General features: G+C 35.9%; 1 protein-coding gene across 1 annotated transcript in view; it reads left to right on the top strand.

Moving 5' to 3' along the window:
* Positions 1-174: 174 nt before the first annotated feature.
* pdcd11 (programmed cell death 11) overlaps positions 175-26,521 on the top strand; it is a 27,924-nt gene continuing 1,577 nt past the window's right edge. The window contains exons 1-33 of the mRNA XM_073842560.1: positions 175-255; positions 868-995; positions 1,125-1,253; positions 2,807-2,974; positions 3,074-3,235; positions 3,546-3,654; positions 4,969-5,144; positions 5,336-5,443; positions 6,067-6,276; positions 6,371-6,495; positions 6,582-6,642; positions 6,753-6,899; positions 8,122-8,373; positions 10,179-10,304; positions 10,386-10,583; positions 10,683-10,847; positions 10,939-11,152; positions 11,250-11,402; positions 13,858-13,973; positions 14,054-14,514; positions 16,326-16,406; positions 16,516-16,582; positions 16,667-16,756; positions 19,302-19,407; positions 19,617-19,794; positions 19,919-19,975; positions 20,801-20,920; positions 21,013-21,132; positions 21,235-21,403; positions 21,495-21,590; positions 21,667-21,852; positions 22,342-22,485; positions 23,268-23,518. Coding sequence (XP_073698661.1) covers positions 897-995; positions 1,125-1,253; positions 2,807-2,974; positions 3,074-3,235; positions 3,546-3,654; positions 4,969-5,144; positions 5,336-5,443; positions 6,067-6,276; positions 6,371-6,495; positions 6,582-6,642; positions 6,753-6,899; positions 8,122-8,373; positions 10,179-10,304; positions 10,386-10,583; positions 10,683-10,847; positions 10,939-11,152; positions 11,250-11,402; positions 13,858-13,973; positions 14,054-14,514; positions 16,326-16,406; positions 16,516-16,582; positions 16,667-16,756; positions 19,302-19,407; positions 19,617-19,794; positions 19,919-19,975; positions 20,801-20,920; positions 21,013-21,132; positions 21,235-21,403; positions 21,495-21,590; positions 21,667-21,852; positions 22,342-22,485; positions 23,268-23,518 — 4,844 coding nt within the window. The 5' untranslated portion in view covers positions 175-255; positions 868-896. The remainder of the gene's footprint in view (positions 256-867; positions 996-1,124; positions 1,254-2,806; positions 2,975-3,073; positions 3,236-3,545; positions 3,655-4,968; positions 5,145-5,335; positions 5,444-6,066; positions 6,277-6,370; positions 6,496-6,581; positions 6,643-6,752; positions 6,900-8,121; positions 8,374-10,178; positions 10,305-10,385; positions 10,584-10,682; positions 10,848-10,938; positions 11,153-11,249; positions 11,403-13,857; positions 13,974-14,053; positions 14,515-16,325; positions 16,407-16,515; positions 16,583-16,666; positions 16,757-19,301; positions 19,408-19,616; positions 19,795-19,918; positions 19,976-20,800; positions 20,921-21,012; positions 21,133-21,234; positions 21,404-21,494; positions 21,591-21,666; positions 21,853-22,341; positions 22,486-23,267; positions 23,519-26,521) is intronic.

The raw sequence follows: 26,521 nt of genomic DNA, 5'->3' as shown, positions 1-26,521 counted from the left end.
GGTGATAGCCTGGATAAACTGCAGCGATTGGATTACGCTCACGTCAATCACTTCTCACGCTTAAACAATAGGTTCCCAAAGACGTCATTCTAACTATCTCATCATCCTATTGGTTGATTCTTCATCTTTCGGTAAAATCTTAAATCCCGCCTCTCAGTGTTTACCTCCGGGTCGTACAGATCGCACGCTTCTGAGGAACATGTGAGATTTACTTGCACTGAGTGTTTTGCATTAATCTACACAACGTTTTATACCGTAAGTAAAGTTAATTTGCTGTTATCACTAGATGAGTTAAGTGGCAGATGTTGCGTATTGAAATATAAGGATTAGGTAGATTAAATGTTGTGTTATTTTTAAATTATATGTTGTGTTTTTGATATGTGACCATGGATCACAAAACCAGTCGTAAGGGGCAGTTTTTACAACTGAGATTTATACATCATCTGAAAGCTGAATAAATAAGCTTTCCATTGATGTATGGTTTGTTACGACAATATTTAGCTGAGATACAACTATTTGAAAATCTGTAATATGAGGGTGCAAAAAAATCAAAATACTGAGAAAATCGCCTTTAAAGTTGTCCAAATGAAGTTCTTAGCAATGCGTATTATTAATCAAAAATTAAGTTTTGATATGTTCATAGTAGGAAATTTACAAAATATCTTCATGGAACATGATGTTTACCTAATATCCTAATGATTATTGGTATAAAAGAAAAATGGACCATTTCGACCCATACAGTGTACGTTATTATTGGCTTATTGGTTTTGTAGTCCAGTGTCACAGTTTTGTAAAGAACAGATGGTTGCAGACATGTTATTTAAAAGACTCTGTTTTTGCCTTTGTGTCTTTATTGGATTTCTTTAGAGACTTTATATTTAGGTTCATGGTGAAAAATGGCGTCTATGGAGGAAGATTTCCCCCGTGGAGGGACAGAGAAGGCCACCGAGTCCAAGAAGTCTGTTAAAGCACATGATGTGGACAATCTTTTTGAAGTAAGATGATGATAATGATGATGGTGGTGACTACAACAGTGATTTTTATTATGAACAATGTGCATTCAGTAGCTGTACCGCAGCTGTTTGGAGTGTAATGTGCTTATGTATGTGCTTAATATTTTTCAGACACGTGAAAAAGCGAAGAAGAGAAAGGTCGTGCAAAAGGATGAAACGAAGAAAACTAAACAACAAAAAGTAGAAACAGGGGATTTAAAACTTAATACTGCCCCCAGTGTGGAAATTCTTCATCTTCGGGTATGTATATGCATGTACTATATATACAGTTGCAATCGAAATTGCTCAACTCTCTTGATCTGCAAGACATTTTGCTGCAAAGAACAAAATTGAGTGAAAACAATTAAACAAAGGCATCAGTACACTATTAGAGAAAGTTTTTCAATACACATTTAAGTAATTCTGAAAACATACGTTGATGAATGAAAAAAACAATCAAATTGGCTCTAAACGCTCATGTTCAACAGTAAACTTTGGTGCAGAATTTTTGATTCCTTAAAATCACCAATAAACACTGCCTATAAGTGCTTAGAAACTTCTGTCTCCTCTCTACTACAATCTTGGCCCATTCTCCTCCTGAAAAAGTTTTGGCTAATCTTTGCTTTTCACATTGCCACTGCTTTCTTGAAATTCAGCCAAGTGTTTTCAATAAGAATTAAATCTGGAGACTGAACAGGCCACTCAACCAAGTGGAACCAAACATAAGTAGATTTGGATGGATACTTTGAGATGATTGTCCTGCAGGAAAGTCCATTGATCATTAGCTTCAGTCTTCAAAATTCTTGCCAAAATGGGCATTTTTCATATGGTCACGGTTTTCACCTCCTGCAACAGTAAAACAACCCCAGAACAGGACCGGCCCACCTCCATGTTTGACGATGGAGATGGTGTTCTTCTGCTTATAAGCCTTGCCTTTTTTGCTCCAGACATACTGCTAATCCATAGGTCCAAAAAGTTCAAGTTTGGTCACATCACTCCATAAAACATTCTTCCAGAACTCCACAGATCTATTAAAGAATTTTAGCATGTTCAAGTCGGCCTTTTTTTTTTTTTTTTTTGAAAAAAAAAAAAAAGTGGTGTTCGGCAAGATGCCTCAACATGAAGGCCACACTTGTCTTTTGTTCTTCTTATACTCTGTATTGAAATGTTTTTCCTCCTTTTGTCAGGTCATCTTACAAGTCTTTGGCTGTACATTGCAGGTTTTTCTCAGATGCTCTGATCAAACATTTTATGAAATTGTGCTTTTTTGTTGAACACCCTCAAAGGTTCAAAAACACACTTTAAACTAAAGAATAAGGCTGCCAGCTTTGTCTCTGAACTTTTTTTTGTCTTGGAAATCTTCATGTACCCTTAGACTTTCTAGTATATAATAAAACAATTTCTTCTCTATAGCTTTTGTGAGAGCTCTGTTGACTTTACCATATTTGCTACTCAACTGAATGTATGTATGTGTAACAGCTCAAGCTAATTCAGTTTTTCAAAGGCCCAATTGTGTTTAAAGACAATTTAGTTCTCTACCATAAAAAAAGGGGGGTTGAATAATTATGACATAGGTGTGTTATTAAAAAATTATTACTCCAAAACATTACATTATATATTGACATTATCACTTTTAATATGCCAGTAAACTGTTGTAGATGCAATTTTTATAAAGTCCTAGATCTTCAGTAAAGCTTGTATTTGGAAAGTAGAGCAGTCTCTGGGAGGTTGAATAGTTTTGTTTGCAACTCTGTCTTTAGAAACAAACACAAACGAATTGAGTCATGCCACTGACCCTTGGTTTCTCTGTCTAGAATCTGAAGGTTGGCACTCTGATGCTGGGTTGTGTGAAGGAAGTGACAGTTTTTGAGGCAGTAGTTGGTCTCCCCAGTGGTCTCGTTGGTTATCTGCCAGTCTGCAACATTTGTGACCCCTACACCAACATGCTTAAGGACAACCTGCACACTGAAGACAGTTTAAAGGTATCAGAGCTGCACAACGACAAAATATAAAGATGTATGCGAAGGTTTTTTTGTTAAACAGCATGATGCATTTTTTGTGTGTTGGTCTACTCTTTACAGGAAATTGTTAGTCTCCCACAACTTCTTACTCCTGGAATGGTGATCAGATGTGTTGTGTCGTCTTTAGAGTCTGTTAAGGAGGGTCAAATTAGTCTTAAAGTGTCAATCAATCCGAAATTGGTTAACAAGACGTTGAGTTCAGGTTCTTTGAAACGTGGAATGGTGAGTTTGCATTTTTGTTTATATCATAAGCAAATAGATGCATGTTTCAAAATAGTGATGAATATTGAATGTTTATGATATGTTCAGTGTTCTTTTGATGCTTTGTTCATGTGATGCAAAGCTGAATTTTTAACATCACTATTTCAGTCTTCAGTGTCACATGATTCTTCAGAAATCTGATTTGATGCTCAAGAAACATTTCTTATTATCATCTATGTTTAAAGCAGTTGTGTTCCATCAACATTTTTTTTTGGAAACTATAATCATTTTGTCACTTGTGAACTAAGATCAGACTGTCTTAATATTTTAGACACTGAGTGGTTGTGTGGAGAGTGTGGAAGATCACGGCTTCCTGGTTGACATCGGAATCACTGGCACTAAAGCTTTTCTGCCCAAAAAGAGCACATCCTCAAAACAAGGTAGGAAAGCAGACACAAACACAGATTTGATTTCTATACAGAAACTATTTATTAGGGATGCAACAAAATGAAAATTCTTGGTCGAAGACCAAAATTAAACACTGGGTCGAAGGCCGATTACCGAACACGTTTTTTTCCCTTATGTATTTTGCCATATTCCCATTTTTTCACTACTGCATGAATTAAATAGCCAAAATGTGCTTTTTACAGTTTTGTCTTGCTTTTCAAAAAAAAAAACTCAATTATAAAACAACAATTTAAAAATATTTACTTAACACAAAACATTTCTAACATTCTAGTAGACATTATAGCCTACCAACAAACCACAACTAAACGTAAAATTAATAAGTTAGTAAAATAATATTCTTTGGCCATTTTAAGACCCTCTTCTTGAATCTTAATCTTAATGTACAAATAAATGCAGCCTTGCTGAGCAAAGGAGAATGTTATAATAAGTGTATTAATAGAGCTGTTATAATGATTGTTATCATTATTTTTGATTATTACACTTCTTTGGAATGCTTGATTCTGATTGGTCAGTTGAGACATTTGCAGGTTCGTTCTTTTCAAATAATCACCGCTCCAAAGTAATAACGCATAGCCGGTACTACTTGTATGTTTAAAATCCCTCCATGCCAACAAAGATTACCGTTTGGCGCCATCTTGTGACAAACACTGGACAACCACAATTAACAATGGAAAATTTCGACATTAATCTATTTAAATTGTCTTACTAACGTACACAGTTTGAATGTTAGTCACGTGGTACTATATCGTTTCGCGGAAGGATAAAAATGTTAATTTAAAACAAATATGCCAATAAAAGGTTGCCTGTACATTATCCCTTACTTATTTTATGTTACAAAAGAACATTAAAATTACAATGCTAACATTTATGAATTTTGACTTTTATTTTGTTGAAACCCACAAGAAGACCTCAGTACAACTTTTTTGCTGACGGCAGCAGATTTAAAAATGATTATCATTACGCTGTTTCAGTGCAGATTTTCCTGCAGATTCAATGAATTACCCACTTCTTGTTGATTAATAGAACTACCATTAGTTCACCTAATAATTTAAATTGTCATAATTTACTAACGTTCATATCAGGCAAAGCCAGTATGGCATGAACTGCTTATAAGATATAAAATGCAAAAATATTATTTTACATTTGACCTTTTATATTTTACTATTGTTCATAATAAATAAGTTATACAGGTTTGGACAACAGCGTAGACTAAATTAGTTATTTTCGGATGTACTGGAACAGAATAAAAGCAGCGTTTATGATTGTAAGTTTCCTGTTTATCTCAGATCTGAATGTGGGTCAGTACGTAACGGTCCTGATAGAGGAAGTCAAGAACGATGGACGTGTTGTGCGTCTGACCCAGGATCCCCAGGCTCTTGGAAAGGCCTGTGCAGAGATTCAGCAAGGATGGACTCTAGATACGCTCGTGCCGGGACTTCTGATCCGGGCACGCATCAAAAGGGTAAATCAGCTACACATAAACAAAGTATAAGATTGGCAATTTTTAAATACTTCCAACTATCCCAGTTTAATATGCGGGAATGATCGTAAGTCACTGTAAGCTGTTTGAATTCCCTTTCAAGTTGATTTCTAGTGTTCTGGATAAAACCTTTTGAGAGATTGACATTGTCTGCGGATGTCTTGTTTTAACAGATTACCCCTCATGGGCTTATTGTGACGTATCTTTCGTCTTTCACTGGAATGGTTGATTTTCTACACCTTGATGAGGACGCAGCATCTACCTACAACATAGGAGACGAGGTATGAGTCAAAAGAGTTGTGACTGTGGATTTGGATATCAGCAGAGTTATTATTTTTGGCAACTAAAACTATTAAAATATATATGAAAATAAATAGAAAAAAATCAGGGTTTCTGTAAAGGGATGGTTCACCCAAAACATTTAAATTACCATATGATTTACTCACCCTCAAGCCATCCTAGGTGTATATGACTTTCTTCTTTCAGATGAATACAATCTGAGTTATATTAAAACATGTCCTGGCTCTTCCAAGCTTTATAATGGTAGTGGATAGGTGTTGAGATTTTGAAGTCCAATAAAGTGCATCCAACCATCATAAAAAGCCTTTTGTATAGCCTTTTGTAGTGAATCGATGCATTTGTGAAAAAATGTCCATATTTAAAACTTTATAAACCATAATCTATAGCTTCCGAATGCAGAAGTGCAGAGGAGAGAGCAAAACAAAACACTGGTCATGAATTAGACGTCCAAAATAAGTATTTGTAAAGAAAAATGTTAGAGGATTTCGATATAAGCCAAAAGGAAACTGGTTTCAGTGCTACACACTTGAACCCATAATTTAAGAGAGAGAGATAGATAGATAATAACACAGGTTTTCAGTCAATAATAAAGTTCATTCTTCAGGTTCTGGCTCGGGTTCTGCATGTGGAGCCGTCCACGCGGCAAGTGAGTCTGTCCCTACGCAAGCATCTCCTGCCACCAGGGGGCGCTGTGCTGGATGCCGTCTCCAGTGAGCGGGTGGGTGAGGTGGTGCAGGACTGTAAGATGACTGCTTTGCACCATCACTCTGGAGCCTTGATGAAGACACCTGACCAGAGCACAGTCTTTGTCCATGTGAGTACAAAAGGCAGTCTTGACAATGATGTACACGCACGCATGCATGCTGATCTGAGAGTCTAATGGAGTTTTATTTGCATTCAACATGTAGAAAAACCTCATGAAGGAGGCCAAAGAAGAATACAACCCAAACCGCTTGCTGTCCCAGCCTGAACACACTCTGAGAGTCATAGATTACAGTCCTATGGAGCAAATGCACATGGGCACACTGCGCAGGTACGCTGTTGTTATGTGGTTGCTGGGGTGTTTTGGGATGCTAGTTTGTTTTGTAATTTGTTGTTCTGTTTTCTTTTGTTTTATAGGAGCACTGTTGCGGTTGAGTTCTTTAGATATCAAGACATCAAAGTGGGACAAATTATTGAGGTGGGCAACTATGTCGAACTGTCACGCTGGAAAACTAGAAATGGATTTGCAGCAAATGTCACACAAATGAAAAGATGTGCTTGTGGTCACACACTGTCTGTGGGTTTCAGGGTACAGTTATGGATTTGCAGAAACATGGTGTCAATGTGAGGATAACGGACCATATCACAGGATTGATACCCAAATTTCACATGGCCGATGTCGTCTTAAAGGATCCAAAGAAGGTGTTTTTTAGCGGGCTGAAGGTCAAGTGCAGGGTGAGGCTGTTTAACTTTGGCTTTTCTGTTATTTGGGTCAGGGAAAAATAAGGATATCAGAGATGATGAAAGATTTTCTATTTTCTCTAATGCGGTCTTGAGATTTTAAGACTATTATTTAAAATTTAAAGCTGTTTTGATTGTTTGAAACCAATGGATTATTCCAAAGTATTTTGTTTTATTTATTTATTTATTTATTTATTTTTAATGCAGTCTGGAGTTTTTAAAAATATTATGTACAATTATAAGATGCTTTAATTTGACACAAATTAATAATGCCAGTGTTTTATTTTATTTTTTATTATATTTGTCCCACCTCTGTAATTTAGTACCTTTTTCCCTCTCCCCTTTTAATGCAGTCTTGAGTTTTTAAAAGTATTATGTAAAATTTTAAGATGCTTTGATTTGAAACAAATGGATAATGCCAGTATTTTATCTTTGTACTTTTTATTTTATTTCTCCCATTTTTTTTATTTTTTTTTTTATTATTTCTCCTAAGACTATTATATAAAATTTAAATCTGCATTGATTGTTTGAAACTAATGGATAATGCCAAAGTATTTTATTTTTATTATTTTCCCTTTAATGCAGTCTGGAGTTCTAAAAAATATGTCAAATTCAAAGCTGCTTTGATTTGAAACAAATGGATAATGCTTCATCATGGATAAATTTTTCATCTCCCTTTTAATGCAGTCTTGAGTTTTTAAAAATATGATGTAAAAATAAAAAAATAAAAATGTATCTCCTTAAATGCAGTCTTGGGATTTTTAAGACTATTATTTTAAATTTAAAGCTGCTGTGATTTTTTTTTTTTACTAATATATAATGCCAAAGTATTTTATTTTATTGTTATTACATTCCCTTTAAAAAATATTGTCAAATTTAAGGATGCTTTGATTTGAAACAAATGAATAATGCCAAAGTATTTTATTTTATTTCCCCCATCCCTTAAATTTTTTACCTTATTCATTTCCCCTTTAATGCAGTCTTGAGTTTTTAAAAATATAATGTAAAATGTAAAGCTGCTTTGCTTATTTGAAACAAATGGATAGTTCCATAGTGTTTTATTATTGCACTTATTTAGTTCCTTTTTAATAGTATATTATTTTTCAATTTTTTGTCGTCTTGAGGTACTTTTATTTCTCTCTCTGTCTCTCCCCTTTAGGGCAGTCTTGATTATCACTGAAAATGTATTTGTAACCTTTTACAAATTGTGTTTAAGGTGTTGTCAGTGGACGCTCAGCAGAAGAAGTTGTTTCTGACCAGGAAGAAGGCCCTTGTTGAGTCCAAACTCCCTCTCTTCCTATCTTTCGCTGATGCCAAGGTGGGCCGCGTCTCCCACGGCGTCATTGTGTCTATGAAAGACTTTGGCTGCATCGTTCGTTTTTACGGAGATGTGAGCGGCCTGGTTCCTTTGTCGGAGATGTCCACAGAGCGCGTGGCTGATCCACAAGAGCTCTTCTTCCTTGGCCAGGTCAGAAATGAACAGTATTGCAAAATTATCAAGTGCATCTACTTAAAAATCTAGTTACACTACTGTTTAAAAATTTGGGGTCGGCAAGGTTTTTTAAAAAAGAAAATAGCTTTATTTAGCAAGGGTGTATTAAAGGTTACATATCATGAAAATCGACTTTTTCCGTGTTTAAGTTCTATAATCGGGTTCTCAGTGCATCTACCAACCCAGAAAACTTTATTTATTTATTTATATATATATTATGCTGCTGCCACACTGATCTAATATAAATGTGTAATTTTTTTCCCTGCTGTTTAGCTTCACAGACATAACTGACTGTTTTTGTAACCCAAGTGTACTTTTAAATAAACTTGTGTCTATTTGACAGTTTAAGCGCAATAAGACTTGAATGAGAACTTAGTTTAGTACTCACATGCCGTGTGACAGCCGCTTATTGTGCACATGCTTAGCGCTCAGAAAACACTATCAGAAGTTTAAACTGATATGGCTTTAAAAAACGCATGATTTTCAACGCGATGGACATGATAATCAAAACCAAACAGATGTTTTTAGCAGAGTATCTGAGGTACGAGCTGTAGACGCACAGCTCTATTCTGGAAAAGGGGGCATGGAGCAGCAACTCATTTGCATGCGTGTTTCTGTTTACACTCAAAATAGGCGTTTTCAAAATGATAACATAAATGATCTGTGGGGTATTTTGAGCTGAAACTCAGACATATTCTGGGGATGTTATTTTAATCTTTAATATATGTGACCCTGGACCACAAAACCAGCCTTAAGTCTCTGGGGTATATTTGTAGCAATAGCCAAAAATACATAGTATGGGTCAAAATTATTGATTTTTCTTTTATGCCAAAAATCATTAGGAAATTAAGTAAAGATCATGTTACATTAAGATTTTTTTGTAAAATTCCTACTGTAAACCTATCAAAATGTAATTTTTGATTAGTAATATGCATTGTTAAGAACCTAATTTGGAGAACTTTAAAAGTGATTTTCTCAGTATTTAGATTTTTTTTGCACCCTCAGATTCCAGATTTTCAAATAGATGTATCTCGACCAAAATTGTCCTATCATAACAAACCATACATCAATAGAAAGCTTATTTATTGAGTATTCATATGATGTATACATCTCAGTTTTGTAAAATTTAACCTTATGACTGGTTTTGTGGTCCAGGGTCACATATTACAGTTTGTATTTTTCATCAAATAAATGCAGCTATGTTGAGCTTAAAAGACTTCAAAAACCATTTGAAAAAAATCTTACTGACCCTAAAATTGAAAGTGCATTATTATTATAAGTGACCCTGGACCACAAAACCAGTCTCAAGTAGCACAGGTATATTTGTTGAATAATTTGAAATTCTAGGTTTTTCTTTTATGCCAGAAATCATTAGGATATTAAGTAATGTTGCAAGATATTTTGTAAATTTCCGTAAATATATCAAAATAAATTTTTTTTGATGAGTAATATGCATTGCTGAGAACTTCGTTTGGACTATTTCAAAGACGATTTTCTCAGTATTTTGGTTTTTGCACCCTCAGATTCCAGATTTTCAAACAGTTGTATCTCGGCCAAATATTGTCCTATCCTAACCATACATCAACAGAAAGCTTATTTAGCTTTCAGATGATGCATAAATTTCAAAAAATGTACCCTTATGACTGGTTTTCTGGTCCAGGGTCACATATTGCTCTTGCACATTTTGTATTTTGTCACATTTATTCTGGTTGCACATTTCTCTTAAACTGTTTTGATCTTCAGTTCACACTAATTAACACTCTTTTAATTGTTTTCTGCAGGTTGTCCAGGCCAAAGTCCTTAAGTGCAGTGTGGAAAATCAAATGCTACGTTTATCCTTTAAGGCTGTTACTGAGGGAGACGTAAATGAGGCGCAAACTGCCAAATTTGACTTTGTGGTTGGAAAGGTAAATTGTCTGAATCAAGGTTTATATAGTTATTTTCTTTGCAAACCACAGGAATTTTTTTAATTGCTATTTCCTATTTAGATGGTCGAAGTGTCAGTGTGCCGCAAAGTACTGGATGGTCTGGAGGTCAGCATTTTTCCAGAAAAGGTCTCAGCTTTCATACCCACAATGCATCTCTCTGACCACGTGACCAACTGTCTTCCTCTGTGGAATGCGCTGGAGGAGGGCGACACCATTTCTAATTTAATGTGTCTCAGCAAGACCAAGAATAAGGGCATTGTATCCTCACAAAGCCGTTCATATTATTGTTGTCAGAAAAAATAACTAAGAAATCTCCCACTTTCTCCGTTCAGTTCTTCTTAACCCAGTTCTATTCAGGTTCTCACTAAGAAACCCCTGCTGAAGGCCTGTCTAGTTGGCATCCCGACAAACTTTTCTGAGGTCAAGGTGGGCATAGAGATGGTCGGCTGGGTGAAGAGCATCATGCCTTATGGAGTCTTCGTCGAATTCCCATATGGGCTCTTCGGCCTCGCCCCTATAGCTGTACGTCAGTGTTTTGGTTGTTTGGATGCTATTCAGTGCCAAAATAACACTGTTTTTGTGTAGATTTGATGTTGTTTTGGTCTCATTGTAGGCCATGGCTGACAAATTCATCACAGACACCAAAGACATCTTTGACATCGGCCAAACGGTTGTTGCCAAAGTTAAGAATGTGGACGTGGAGAAGAAAAGGTTTCTAGTCTGTCTAAAGGTGTCAGAATTGAGTATCTCAGATGAAGGCTCCCAAGCCAGACTGATCCAGGGTCTGAAGGAAAGGAAGACCTTTTCTGAGATGGTGACTTGCAGAGGTATGAACCATGACGCTATTGAATGACAAGCGATAAGATGTCATTTGACTGTGTTTTAGTGTCTTTAATCAAGTTTTCCAACTCTGTCCATCTCCAGGGGAGTCTGAGGTCTTGCAACAGCTCTCTGCTGTATCACTAGGAGATAAACTGAAGGTGACGGTGGGGGATACTAGAGAGGATGGCTTGGTCACATTGACCTCAGATCAGCTCAGTAAAGCCACTGTATTGGTCTCACAGGACAACGCAAAAGGTGAGGACCGAATGCTCTTTAAAGAGTTAGTTCACTCCTAAATTAAAATTCCCTGATAATTAACTCCCATGTCATCCAAGATGTTCATGTATTTCTTTCTATTGTCGAAAGTAAATTAAAGAGGCGGAGATATGGGTTTTCGAAAAATATCTTCTTTGCCATTTGTAATGTAGTTGTTAATCAAACAAGTGCATTATACATAAAACACTGCCTCGCAAAAGAAACCGTCGACTCAGAATTGCCTAAAGGGGTCCTATTATGCTCTTTCACAAAGTCTTTATTTAGTTTTTGGGGTGCACTAGAACAGGGGTTCCCAAAGTTTTTTACTCCAGGGCCCCCTCCTTCTCCGGTCAATTTTGCAAGGCCCCCCTATGCCTGACATGTCCTCTTATGCTGTACAGTACTTCTGCAGTATTTATTTTTAAACCTTTTTTATTAACCAAAACATTTGTTTTGCCTTATTATTCTTCTACTGCATGTTTTTAAAAAACTCAAAATTCAAACAAACTTTAAATATACCTTATCTTTATAGAAAACCTCTGCTCAATTCTAACTTTTTAAAATTGCCTGATGCTCATTAACACCGAGCCTCACTCCTATTCTATGGGTGAGCATCCATTATAAAACACTCACAGGACAATAATTTGGACAACTAGGCAAATGTTTTGAAATTTCACGCAAAAATACCATAAGTATTAGAGCCCCGAGAGCGCTCAGAGTTCGTGAATCAATAACGGACTTATGCGTGTCTAATGCACGACTCTGATAAACACGACTGTTATACCTTAGGCACGTGCAAGTTCGTTATTACGCGAATTGTCTTTACCTTTATATTAGCGCAATGGTTTGCTTTGTGCATGCAGCCGAGAGATGTAACAGTAGTTTGCGTACAGCATTTGGATGTTTTGAGCCGCCATTCAGTCTGTATTTAACAGTGCGATGAGGCTTGCTGCGCCGAGTCTGAAGCAATCAATCACAGAACACGAGAGAGGCTGTGCTTTTGTTTTCATTTAGCTTATTAACAATGAAATTAAACAATTATATGATAATATTGAAATTAATTTTAGGATATCTCGCGGCTCCCCTGGAGGATCACTGAGGCCGCTGCACTAGAACATGCTCTCATGCTTGGTGTTTCAAAAAACGCATTATTTTTCACATAATTTACATTAGTACAATAGCTTTCTCCCTAGGCTGGCACAAATGGCTTGATTAGTTCCGGGGTTGATGAAGGTCCGCCTCCTGAAAAAAAAAATGTGTTGTGATTGGTTAGCAGTCCCACAGATGGCATATCAGTACTGCAACGCCCCTTCCCAAAGGAGCTAGCTAGATTAAAGTGATTCTTAAGTTTTAAATATGGATATTTTTCTTACAAAAACACATTGGAGCACTAAAAGAGGCTTTTATAAGTGTGAGGCACTTTTTATCATGGATTGACTTGTTTTGGACTGATGGAGAGAAAGTCTATGCCGTTCTAAAGCTTGGAAGTGCCAGGGTTATTTTTAATATAACTCCGATTGCATTCGTCTGAAAGAAGGAAGTCATATACACCTAGGATGCATGGAGGATACGTAAATAATAAGCTACGGTAGTGTTGGTCCTATTGTCAGCCTGCGAGATCGCCGATATATGATGTTATCATTATTGTGCTAATTTATTTAATTATTTACATGCCCGAAACCAGCTCCAGCATAAGGCTAGTAAAGCTATCTACACTGTATGATGAATAAATCTCTTACCACACACTGCATACGTCTATGGCGCAGCTTCAACGCGGCAACTGATGTCAACTCGTCACTCTAGTCAATGCTGGTGTTTATGAAAAGGAGGGGTTTACAGACATTTCGCTTAAAGCTACTTTGAATTAACTGTTTTCGAAATCATTGACAAGTGACTCTGTGTATTCTGAGAAAATTACAATGTTATCTGACCTTGGATGAATTTAAACCTGTTGTAAGGGAAGCATATGACCTGCTTTTTAAAGTTTTTAAGGAAAACATTCCAGGGTTTTTCTCCATATAGTGTATTTCAATGGGGATCAGTGGATTAAAGGTTCAAATTGCAGTTTCAATGCAGCTTCTAAGCAATCCCAGCCAAGGAATAATGGTCTTATCTAGTGAAACAATTGTTCATTAAAAATAATTTGCATGGCAAAATGTGATGTTTAAACTCGACAATTTATCTCAAGTTATCTTGAATTACAGCAACACTGCTTAGAATCAGAATACAGATGTGTTAAACTTCTGTTGAAGCCGAATCTTAAATCGTTTTGTTCCAAAAGTAACCGTTTCCTGTTGAAATGATGCTAACATTGGACTGTCTATATACTATCTAGTGAAAAGCATGCGAAACTGGCAACTTTACAATTTCAGTGTTTGCGTGAAAATGTGCTGATGTTGACATGGATGGATAACATGCCAGTTCTCATCTGACCAGATATGTGTTAATGTTTCAGGTGTGAATGCAAGTCCAGGTTTCAAACTGACTGCAGTGATTCTCCATATCGATTATTTGAAGTCTGAGGTCCATGTGTCGCTGCTTCCTGAGTTGACCACGACAAAGAGGAAACCGGTAAGTCCAACTCAAAACCCTGAAAATCCACAGCATCTGTCTTTTTCCATATAAAGTTCATTGTTTTTGTTTGTCTTCAGTTGGAAATAGGCTCCAAACTCACCGCCAAAATCCAGTATACCGACAAAGACTTTGCTGTCGTCTCATTGGGAGACACCGGTCACATGAGCATCATTCCTACTCGCACTCACATAAATGACTTTTTCAATTCAGAGATATTTTGCGTCGGTTCCTGTCTAAATGCGACAGTGGAAGAGCCGAGCAACGAAGAGTTGGGAGGTCTTCTTCTTGTCAAAGTGAACTCTAAAGAGAAGCAGAGCGAATCTACGAGCACAGATCTTGAGGAAGTGATGACGGTGAGAGTAAAGAAGGTGAAGCCTATGGAGGTGTTGGTGGCGCTGCCGTCGGTGGGCACAGGAAGTATCCATGTATCCCAGATCGAGGAGTCACCCGTGGTTGGCAGCTTCCCAACATCGTCTCTGAAGGTCGGGAGCACGCTTGAAGCCACAGTGATTGGAGGACGCTCAGTTCATGGTCACAGGTAGATACAAGTTGTCTGTCATAGTATGTCCACTGTCTCATACAAGGGCATTCAAATAGTGCTCACCCAGAAGCTATATTTTTTCATATAGTTGGATGACTAATCAAAAAGTAAATTTTCCCATGTCGGTAATTTAGGTTTTTATGTGATCTGTGTGAAAGGCCAGTAAGAACCTAGAGTAAATACTTGTGGGTGTCGAGTGACACTGCCTCACTAAGGGGAATAAATAAATATAATTAACTAATTGTAATTGAGGTCAATTTTTTTTTTTTTTTTTTTTTTTTTTTACATAAATGCGTTTTTCATTGTTAAATTTATTTTAGAGTTTACTTTATTTAAATACTTTACTTTTAATTTTATTTATGCATTGTTTTTGGTATTTCATTCAGTTAAATGCTTTTTTTGTTTGTTTATTTAGCTGTATTATAGGACAATGGGGTTATTTAAATTTTTGTTTTATTTATATATTTTTGTTATATTTTTATAATAGTATATTTTTTTTATAATTATTAATAATTCTATTCTTTAATTGTTATTATATATACTTTTTTTTTATTTGCTCCGTTACGTACTCATTTGTTCATTTTTTTTGTGTGGCTTAATATGAGTAATATGCTTGGATAAATACCTTTCAATTGTTTTGTAGTGATAATGTCAGCTTTTATGGACAGCTTGATTCTTGGTCATGTCGTCCAGCCCCAATTTTTTTATTTTATAATTCTTTGGGGGGATTTCTTTCTTTCTTTTCGTTATTCCTTTTATTTGTCCTGTTACTTATATTAATTTTTAAAAAATGTTTGTTTGTTTTGTGTTTGTTTTAGTTTAGTTTTATTCTTTACATTTATTTCAATTATGTATAATGAGTTTTTTTTATTATTATTATTGTAATTTTTATTTACTTAAATGCTTTTTGCTGTTTTTCATTGTTAAACTTATTTGAGATTTTAATTTTTAAATTTGTATTTTAATTTGTTTTTTTGGTATTTCATTCAGTTAAATGATTTTGTTTTTTATTAGTTTAACATTATTTTTTTAAATACATTTTTATAGCATAAGAAAAATATAGCATGAAAATTTACAATTTTTGCAAAGCATTGATTTTACATGAGTCAGATTCACATCTATAAATGTATATAATTCATTAATCGTAATCGAGGTAAAACAGTTCAATTAATCAAGATTTTAATTTTAGGTCATATCCATGTCCAGTCATTTTTTTTTTTTTTTTTTTTTGGAGTTTTATTTATCTATTTATTTATTCATTCCTTTTATTTTTTATTTTATTTTAATTCTTTGTTTATTTAAATGATTTTAAGTTTTACAATTTTGTATTGTTTTGTTTAGTTTTATTCTTTACATTTATTTTATTTCATGTGTGGATTATGGAATTTATTTTATTCTTTTATTGTTAAACTTATTTGAGATTTTACTTCATTTAAATCCTTTTTTATTTACATTTTATTTATGCATTGTTTTTTGGTTAAATGCTTTTGTTTTTTGAGTTTAACAATGGGGCTATTTTATTATTATAATTTTTTAAATATATTTTTTCTAATAGTATATGGATTTAAAAATAAATATAAATACTATATATTTCTTATTTCACTTTTTTGGGCTCAGTTACGTACTGATTTGTTCATATTGTCTTTTTGTGGCTCAGTGTAAGGAATATGCTTGGATAAATACGTTTCATTGGTGTTTGTAGTGATAATGTCAGCTTTTATAGACTTTTGACTTTGACTTTTTATATTTAACTAGCGTGCAATATTGATTTTACAGGGTTATTCTCATAAATGTATCTCTTTCACCAGGTTCCTGCCAATCTCTCACACCAACTTAAGCGCTTCCTTGCTTGAACTCACTCTCGTACCCAGGTATGTATTGCTAAAGCTGTCTATAATTTCACATTAATGTGAGCAAACAGCATATAGGAAGAGCTGCACCAAACTTGTTGTTTTGCGGTACACACTGCTCTCTTTTTCAACATTCACTCTATTCCAGAAAACAAACGACGATCTACAAAGTGAAATACAAACCTGGAGATGAAGTCATATGCTTTGCCTCAAAGGTGACTTTTACCATCTAAGGAACAGGAAATATAATGTCAAACTGCATAAGCTGTTGAACTAATTTTTGCCTCTTTTTTTTTCAGTACGACAAAGAACTAAAATGTTTAGAAGTTCAGGTCAAGCCTAGCATCACGGGAACCGTTGAACTGTTAGCCATGATTAATAAAGCTGGGGTGAGTCACTGTAAAACCTTGTTTAATGTAAATGTTACTTACGATTATCAAAATTATTTAACCCCCTTCACCAGCAAAACATTTAGCTGCAGAGAACTACATTTTGTGAAAACAATTCAAGAAAGGCATCAGTACACTGTGTATTAATACACATTTAAGCAATTCTCAGTACGTCACTTGATGAATAATGAAAATAAATCTAATTAGCTGTAAACGACGTTCATGTTCAAATTTCAAAACAGGTTATTAACTTGCTAAACATGGTAGAAACATGCTAGCATAATGTTAGAAACAGGCTAACAACTCTGTAATCATGCTAGAAACATGCTAGCAACTTTCTAATGTTAAAAACATGGCAACAACATGTTAATCATGTTAGAAACATGCTAGCAACTTGATAATCATGTTAGCAACTTACTAATTATGTTAGAATCATGTTAACATGCTAGCAACTTGCTGATCATGCTAGAAACATGTTAGCAACTTGTTAATCTTGTTAAAAACATGTTACCAACTAGCTAATAATCTTAGACACATGCTAGCAACATGCTAATCATGTTAGAAACATGCTAATAACATGTTAATAATGCTAGAAACATGCTAGTAACTTACTAATCATGTTAGAAACATGCTAACAACTTGTTAATCACTAGAAACTTGCTAGCAACTTGTTAATCCTGCTAAAAACATGCTAGCAACATTCTAATCGTGCTAGAAACATGTTAGGAACTTGTTAATCATGCTAGAAACATGATATCAACTTGCTAGTAATGTTAATAACATGCTGACAACATGTTAATCATGTTAGAAACATGTTAACAACTTGTTAATCCTTCTAAAAACATGTTAGCAACATGCTCATGTTAAAAACATGCTAGCAACTTGTTCATGTTAGAAACATGCTAGCAACTTGGTTATTATGTTATAATCATGTTAGCAACTTTATAATCCTTTTAAAAACATGTTAGCAACATGGTAATGTTAAAAACATGTTAGCAACATGTTAATCATGCTAGAAACATGCTAGCAACTTGGTTATTATGTTAGAATCATGCTACCAACATACTAGCAACTAGGGTTGTCACGATACCATAAAAATGACTTGCGATACTATACCAGCTGAAGTATTGCGATACCATGCAGTATTCTGTTAATTTAAAATTCAATTCTACAAAATTAATCAATTTCATGAATAAAAAGATGTAAATGAAAACAGGCAAGATGTTTCTCTGAATACTTCATTAATGTGAATGAATGACTGGCTATTGTTTTACATGAAATCATGTAAACTAAACACATCTGAGCACTGCACAGAAGCTTCATGGAGTGACATTTAGATGTGGTATTTACACATTTAGACTGGATTTATAATTGCATAAATAATGTTAGAAGACTAATGTTTTAAATACAAAACTCTGAATATAGAAATATGTTGGAAAAGAATGGAACATGACGGGAAACTTAAAACCGCCAACAGGTGGCAGCAGTGTTGATGATTGAATCACTGAGTCATTCAAACGATTCTTTCAAAACGGCTGAATCATTCAGGAGTGAATCAAATGACTTGTTTTTATGAATGGCATTGTGAATCAGTGATTCGCCCAAACCAACGCGGATTTCGGATTCGAAACAAAACGAAACAAAAACATCTAAAAGTGGGCATATGAATAAAAATACAAAAATTCTTTCTAGTGAAATATTTTGATGTTTAATAATTTATTCTTGGGCTGCTATTTTTTAAAAAACATTAGACGGTCTGAATCAGACCCTCTCTTCTGATAAACTGCAGCGTGAACAACGACGTGCGTGTGCAACTTCTCCTTTTAAACTGAACTGAAGCGTCGGGAAGCACTAAATACCATATAAAGCCTATACACAGCCTGTACTACAGAAAGCACAGCAGAAAGACATTTTGGCAATCAACTTGTAATGTTTCTGCTGGCGTGCATGTCCGTGCTACCGTATGGACGATACTACCGTTTAAAAAATGCAAAGGCACCACGGGTATTTTTAAGCTTTAGTATCGCGATACTACCGTAGTACCGGTATACCTTGCAACCCTACTAGCAACATGCTAGTCATGTAAGAAACATGCTATATATCTAGCTATCTATCCATCAAACATTAAGCTTTTAAAACTACTTTAAACTATTTCACACTGAAAACCCTCAAACTTAAAACTTTTAAAACTTGGAAATCTTTTTAAACTTCTCAAACTTTTTCAAACTTTCTGGTCCAGCTTTCTCAAGCCAACTTCAAAGTTGGTCTTGGCGAACTTTTTTTTTTTTTTATCTAGTTAAAAAATCCTATAACTCTGTTACATTATATATTGACATTTATTACTTTTAATATGCCAGTAAACTATTGTAGATAGTATAATTTAAAGTATATAGTATAAAGTGCAATTTATATATATCCCTGGATCTACAGAAAGGCTTGTATTTGTAAAGTACTGCAGTCTCTGGGGGTTTGAATAATTTGATTGCAACTCTAAATGCATGTATTGCTATAATAAGCTATAATGTTTTCAAATTCCTTCCCACAGCAAGCTAACCACCCACAGACGCTTTACAAACCAGGACAGACCATTTGTGCAAAGGTTGTTGGTGTTAGTTCCAGCAGGCCTCTTCAACTTTCTCTTTCACTCACAGGTAATACTGCAATCATAGCTGTTATAAAGCACAGCACTCCCAGTACAGTCAGAGATTTGATGTGACAGCTGTTCCTAGCTCATATTTTCTCCTTGTTGTACCAAACGCTGAGTCGCAATGCGCTTGATGTCGCGCTTCTGCCATCATGACGCACGTTGTGGTCGTCCCTCGAGTCTCTTTAGCGTTTCCTGTGTGTGCCGTTGCTGTAGGGACGCACAAGCTGGAGCCAGGGGTGATCACCATGTCGATGGTTTGGAAAATTGAGCCTCACTTGGGACTGTTTCTCCAACTTCCATTTGGGAATATGGGTTTCGCTTCGGTGATGGATGTCTCTGATGAATACGAAGACAACCCGCTTGAGCACTACAAGCTGGGCCAACTACTCCGGTGAGTCATGACCTAGTTGGAATTGTTTATGATTAGTGTCTAAAAGGACCTTTTTCGCATATAAGCACTGAGGAAGTGTGAAATGTGAAGTTTGTTTATGTGTCTGTGCATCTCTTTTATCCAGGTGCTATGTTATTGGTGGGGAGAATGGAAATTTCAATGTTTCAATACGTCCCTCAAGGTACATACTCAAGTGTCATTTCAAAATAAGATTAAACTTCTCTTCTTTGAGGCTTTCAAACAAATAAATAAAGTTATTTGTTTTATTTTATTTTTATTTTATTTACTTGATTTTTTTTTTTTTTTTCACTTTTTTTTTTTAACAACTGTATGTTATTTTATTATTATTATTTATTTTATTTCTTTTACACACATTCCTGGGAGTCCTATATTTATATTTTTTTACATGTATACCTGGGGATCTTTTGACCTATTAAATATATATTTTTTTATTTTACAATATATACATATATAATTTTTTTTTTTTTTTTTTACTTGATATTCCTTTTTTTGTAATTAATCTAATTTTAATCTAATGCTCTTGCAAATGTTTCCTTATTTTATTCATTTTATTTCAGATTATAATTTTATTTGATTTTATGTTATATAATTTATTTTTACATGTATACCTGCGGATCTTTTGACCTGTTAAATATATTTTTATTTTTTTTATATATATATATATATATATATATATATGTATGTGTGTGTGTGTATATGATTTTATGTTATATATTATTTTTTGTTATTTTATTTTTTATATATTTATTTTTCTGACAAGTCATTTGAAATAATAATTCATAAAACAGGCCTATTCTCATGTGGACATCTTAGTCCATTTCCATTTGTAGTCATCTTGAAAGCATTACAAATAAATCTTCAGACTTCAGGTTTGCTCTGTGTTAGATTTAAGTATGAACATGATTTAAAATGTACCATTGTCTCAAAATGTCGACCTTTTTATTTAATTTTGTTTTATAAAGTCCAATGTTTCCCCTTTCTGTAGATTGTATAAGACCCATAAGAAAGTGACAGACCCAGAGATTCTGACCATTTCTGATATAAAAGAGGGCCAGATTATCAGGGGATATGTGACGGCTGTCAGCGACGTAGGTGTATTTGTGAGGTAAAGTGATGCTGATTTTGATACACTTTTTTTTTTAAGGAAACCATTCTAGCCTCATGAGTTGAATTAAAACGTTTTTTCTTGTACGAAAGGTTATCAAGGACCATCACAGGACGGGTTCAGTTCCAGCAGGCTACAAAATACTTTGTGTACCCAGAAACCCTTTCCAAACACATTCCCGTGAATACATTGCTGACAGCCAAGGTTCTCAGGTAATTTATGTCTACATGTGAACATAAACCAGCTATTAATAAGAAATTTACATCTAGTTATTTGTAGTGCTATATGACTAAAGATAGTTTCTTCTAAATCAGTGTGGACACCGAGAACGACCACGTGGACCTGTCGCTGCTGTCAGAGGACACTGGGAAACCAGATATACTCCCAGAATCCCTTAAACTTCCGTTGTGTTTGGCAAAAGAACAGAAACAAGAACATGACAAAACACCCGCCGAGAGGAAACGGGTTATTTCTGAGAGCCAGGTAAGTGTGTGTGTGTGTGTGTGTGTGTGTGTGTGTTCTTGACTGTTAGTTTTGAAGAGGATGGATTTGACCTTGTGTTTTATCCGTGTAGCAACAAGAAAATAAGAAAAACGGACAGGCAATTGAAAAGAAACAAAAATGTGACAAGAAAGCCGTTGAGAAGAAACGGGTAATTTCTGAGAGCCAGGTACGTAAGTGTGTGTGCGTGTGTGTTCTCAACTGCTAGTTTTGAAGAGGATTTGACCTTGTGTTTTTTCTTGTAGCAACAAGACGATGAGAAAAATGGACAGACAAGCAAAAAGAAAAAAGCATGCCAAGACAAGGGCAACTCCACAGAAAAGAAGAAAACATTAGAAAAGAAGAAGAAAAAGAAAACTAAAACCGAGGATAATGACAGTGGTGTAGAAGTGTTCTTCAGAGAGGAGGAAGAAAAGTGTGACCAAGTAAAGGTGAATCATCCGCTCTTTTCAGACCAGTTTGATTTAGTTCATATTTTAACGTGACCCTGGACCACAAAACCAGACTTAAGTTGTAAGGTTATATTTGTAGCAGTAGACAAAAATTCGTTGTGTAGGTCAAAATGATAAAAATCATTAGGATATTAAGTAAAAATCATGTTCCATGAAGATATTTTGTACTGTAAAGATATCAAAACTTAATTTTTATTGGTTATATGCATTGCTAAGAACTTCATTTGGACAACTTTAAAGGCGATTTTCTTAATATTTCGAGTTTTTCGTTTTTTTGCATCCTGAGTTTCCAGACTTTCAATTCGTTGTATCTCAACCAAATATTGTCCTATCCTAACAAACCATACATTGATGGAAAGCTGTCACCTTTAAAAAAATGTACCCTTATAATTGGTTTTGTGGTCCAGGGTCACGTATGGGTGTGCAGCTTCTTCTCTGATGCGTAACAGCTGTCATCTGATTGTTTAGGGTAAACTGGAGAAAAAGGAACCAAAACGGCTGCAGGTGGCTTTTGACTTCCCTTGGGAATCTACACTGTGCTCTTTAACACCTTTTGCCGCGGTAGACGACACCAATGATTCCAGTGAGGATGAGCAGGAAGTCACAAGCAAGGTGAGCTCACACATGCTCACACGTGGGCCTGTGGCAAAAATGCCACAAAAATAAACTAAAATGCCCCATAAATTCAAGACAGTGCCTCTGCACAATTAAAGGGGTCACAATTCAAAGTCTTTATTTTGTTTTGGGGGTGCACTAGAACATGCTCTCATTAATTTACATTACAATGCCTTTCTCTCCAACCTGGCACAACTGTCCCACTGTGTTGTGATTGGCAAACAGCTTAGACGATGTTTAAGTACTGCCACGCGCCTTGTCAAAGCAGCAAGTTTCGTCTGCTACCTAATAGTTAAGGATATATTAAGGTACAGTTTCAACCCCGTCTGCGGTGAACGCTCCGACACGACCACCGGAGCAGAGCGCAGCCACTTTATTCAATGCTTGTGTTTATACCAGCCGCCCATGGCTCGTTGAAGCGGCCCCTAAGTGGCTCTCCGTGCTGCATCGCTAAAATTAGACGAATCCCCCACTTCATCTCTACCCAACCATTCGTGTTTCCATAGGCGGGATTTATTTGAATTATATTCTAATGAGCTTTGTGACATCATAACATCCGGAAAACAATGCTGTGTAGTCCAAACGTTGTTGTAGTTCTTGAAAAGGGATTTTTGAAAAACAAAATCTCTCCCTTTGGAGTGGACTTTGAGATTTGTGACTTTGTAGATCTTTTTTATGCCCAAACATACACACCACACACTGACTAAAATTCAAAAAGTGAAAAAGCATAAAAAGACCCCTTTAAACTATGTATGACTGAAATGAAATCTTCTTTCCAGCCTGTAAAAAAAACCCGTAAAGCACTGAAGGAAGAGCAGCAGAACGCCGAGCAGAAGATCAGCAAGTTGGAGGCAGAGCTCATGGACACATCTGTACGTCCAGACAACACAGTGGCGTTTGAGCGTCTGCTCCTGTCGTCTCCGGACAGTTCTCTCCTCTGGCTACAGTACATGGCTTTTCATCTTCAGGCCACACAGATTGAGCAGGCACGCGCGGTCGGCGAGAGAGCCCTCAAAACCATCTCCTTCAGGTGAAAAACTTTAGTTTAAGACGGTTGCAATAAATTAAGGATTAGTTCTCTTTCAGAACAAAAATTTACAGATAATGTACTCACCCCCTCGTCATCCAAGATGTTCATGTCTTTCTTTCTTCAGTCGTAAAGAAATTGTTTTTGACCAAAACATTTCAGGGTTTTCAGGATGCAGCTTCAAAGGGCTCTAAACGTTCCCAGCCGAGGAAGAAAAATCTTATCCAATTCTAAACAAATTGACAATTTATATACTTTAAACCCTCAAATGCTTGTCTTGTCTCGTCTCTGCGATGCACATGCGTAGACTGTGTGATCTGGGTCAATACAGTTAGGGTATGTCGAAAAACTCCCTTCTCGTTTTCTTCCCCAATGTCAAAATCATCCTACATCGCTGCAGAAGTACTGGCCCAGTGTTTACAAAGTGAACATACAAAGAAGATAAAATGGCCTTTACAGAAAAAAGTAAAACAGCGATGTAGAAGCGATTTTGAGGCTGAAGACAAAAATGAGATTGGATTGACCCGGATCACACAGACTACACATGTGCAATCGCAGAGACAAGACAAGACGAGCATTTGAGCTTAAAAAGTAAATTGTCAGTTTGTTTTGAAAATGACCATCGTTTCGTTAGGTGAGACCCTTCTTCCTCGGCTGGGTTCGTGTAGAGCCCTTTGCAGCTGCATTAAAATTGTATTTTGGAAGCTCAAACTTGGGGGCACCATACATATCCATTATATGGAAACTAGGGATGGGAAGATTCCCCGATTCACTCGGTGCATCGGTTTAAAAAGTTAACGATGCGATGCATCAGTTTAAAAAGTGCGCATCGGATACAAATAGGCATTTGTATCGCGATACATCGTTTCTAACATATCTGCATCGGTAAATCCCGATTTATTTCTTTATAATTATTAGTAGACATACAATACTTTTATTATTTAGAAAGTGGAAAATATTGTTAGATTGTTTTCTCCCCTCTGAACTGTTTCTCAAGCACGTCTCCCTTCACTGCTGCGTGAATGACGTAGCCTATCACAACACTACAGAGACCGCGGCGTGTCCAGAAAGTCACATAGAGCAGGGATTCTCAACCGGTGGCCCGCGAGATGGCTTAAAATTAATTTAAATTTTATCCTAAAATGGTCAAAGCACGGCCTCTTTCGTGTTCTGTGATTGATTGCTTGGACTCGGCGCAGCAAGCCTCATCGCACTGTTAAATACAGACTGAACGGCGGCTCAAAACTTTCAGCCGCGGCACGCAAACATCATCAGAGACCTGCAAGGGACGGATTTTTTAGTCCCACTCCTACAGAAATGTACGTTATTTTGTCCCACTCCCACCAGCAAAAGCAAGCATAAAATGTAACCTACCCCGCGGAAAAACGGGTCTCTACTTCATCTCTTGACGGCATGAAACAAACCCTCGCACTACTGTAAAGGTAAAGACGATCAGAGTAATAGTAACAATGACACTCTTGCATATCGGAGTCTAGGCACGCATAAGTCCGCTGTTGATTCATGAACTAGTCATGCTTTCGGAGCTCTGATCCATAGTATTTTTGTGTGAAATTTCAAAATATTTGCATAGTTGTCAAAATGAATGTCTTGTGAGTGTTTTATAATGGATGCTCACCCATAGAGGTGGATCTTGTAAGGGCCAGTTGTGTTTATGCACATATGAGCACCAGCATCAACAGATAGAGTATGTATTTGCTGTATTTTTCATTTGTATGTTTATTTTATAATGGATACAAACAGCAGATATTCGGTCAGTCCAGTTCAAATGGACAGGTTTAAGCCCCGCTCACACTACAGGAGTTTTAGCCCGATTTTGCCCCGATTTTCCCCTCCCGAGAATCGGATCAAAAATCTTGTCAAGCACCTCGATCGGCCCCGATGTTCGGAGCAGATTATCTTGTAATGTGAGGCGTTCAAAGATCGAATCTTGCACCTCCCGATCTGCTAGCACACAGATCGGGGCTGCCCCGATCAAATCAAACATGTTTGATATTTAAGATTTTTAAATCGCGATGATGACGCTATGTGCTTAAATCAGTACTTTCACAACAGCCAATGCGTGACCGCAAAACACAGATCGTTCGATAGTGGAGATGGAGGAAACTGCTTCTTGAGTTTTTTTTTTTTTTTACAGACTGTCTTGTCTGTATATTGTGTCGAAAACGTACCACAGCCGTGGAGAAAGAGGAGCTCTGTAGTGTGAGCCGGGCTTAATTCAGAAATTCTAAACAGAGTACTTTTCTAAAGTAAGTGAACCTGCCAAACAGAACAACAGGGAGATGCCAAAATACCACTAGAATTCAGGAGCTTTAAATCTGTCTAATATATATATTCACACACACACACACACACACACACACACACACATATACATATATATATATATATATATATATATATATATATATTAGGGGTGGGCATAGATTAATTTTTTTAATCTAGATTAATCTAGATTAAATCTTGGAATTAATCTAGATTAAAATGGCTAATTTGAATTCTGCTGAAGGCATTCAGAATATGTGTGCTACCCAAATAATGACTAAAAGTAAGAATGGATCATAAAGCTCATAAAGCTGTTCTATGATAATTTGTTGATGAAAATAAATTATGTTCAATAAGATGTACTGTTTACTAACTAACTAACAATGAAATAATTTTTTCTACCTATTAGATTGTGTTTTTTTTAACGTCAACACCTACCCAACCCTAAATTTAGCCCTTACTGTAATAAAAAAAAAACAGTATTATTGTACAGTGTGATAAAAAAATATACATCTACGTATGTATATCTATGGTAGCCAGTGTTTCCCTACGTTTCCACTACTTCTACGTTCATGTTACACCGTACTTTTATTTTGACAGGTTGCCGTGAAGTTTCTGTGTATACAGTATGATATGATGCTAGTTTTCTCAAATGAAACGGTAAAAGTGACACTCACAGCAGTTTGGGAGATTGAGTTATCTGTTCATGTGAGATGAAAATGC

The sequence above is a fragment of the Garra rufa genome, chromosome 6 (assembly GCF_049309525.1).
Source record: "Garra rufa chromosome 6, GarRuf1.0, whole genome shotgun sequence".
NCBI classification, from domain to species: Eukaryota; Metazoa; Chordata; class Actinopteri; order Cypriniformes; family Cyprinidae; genus Garra; species Garra rufa.
The sequence above is the reverse complement of the archived record's forward strand: the minus strand, read 5'-3'. Positions and strand labels throughout refer to the sequence as shown.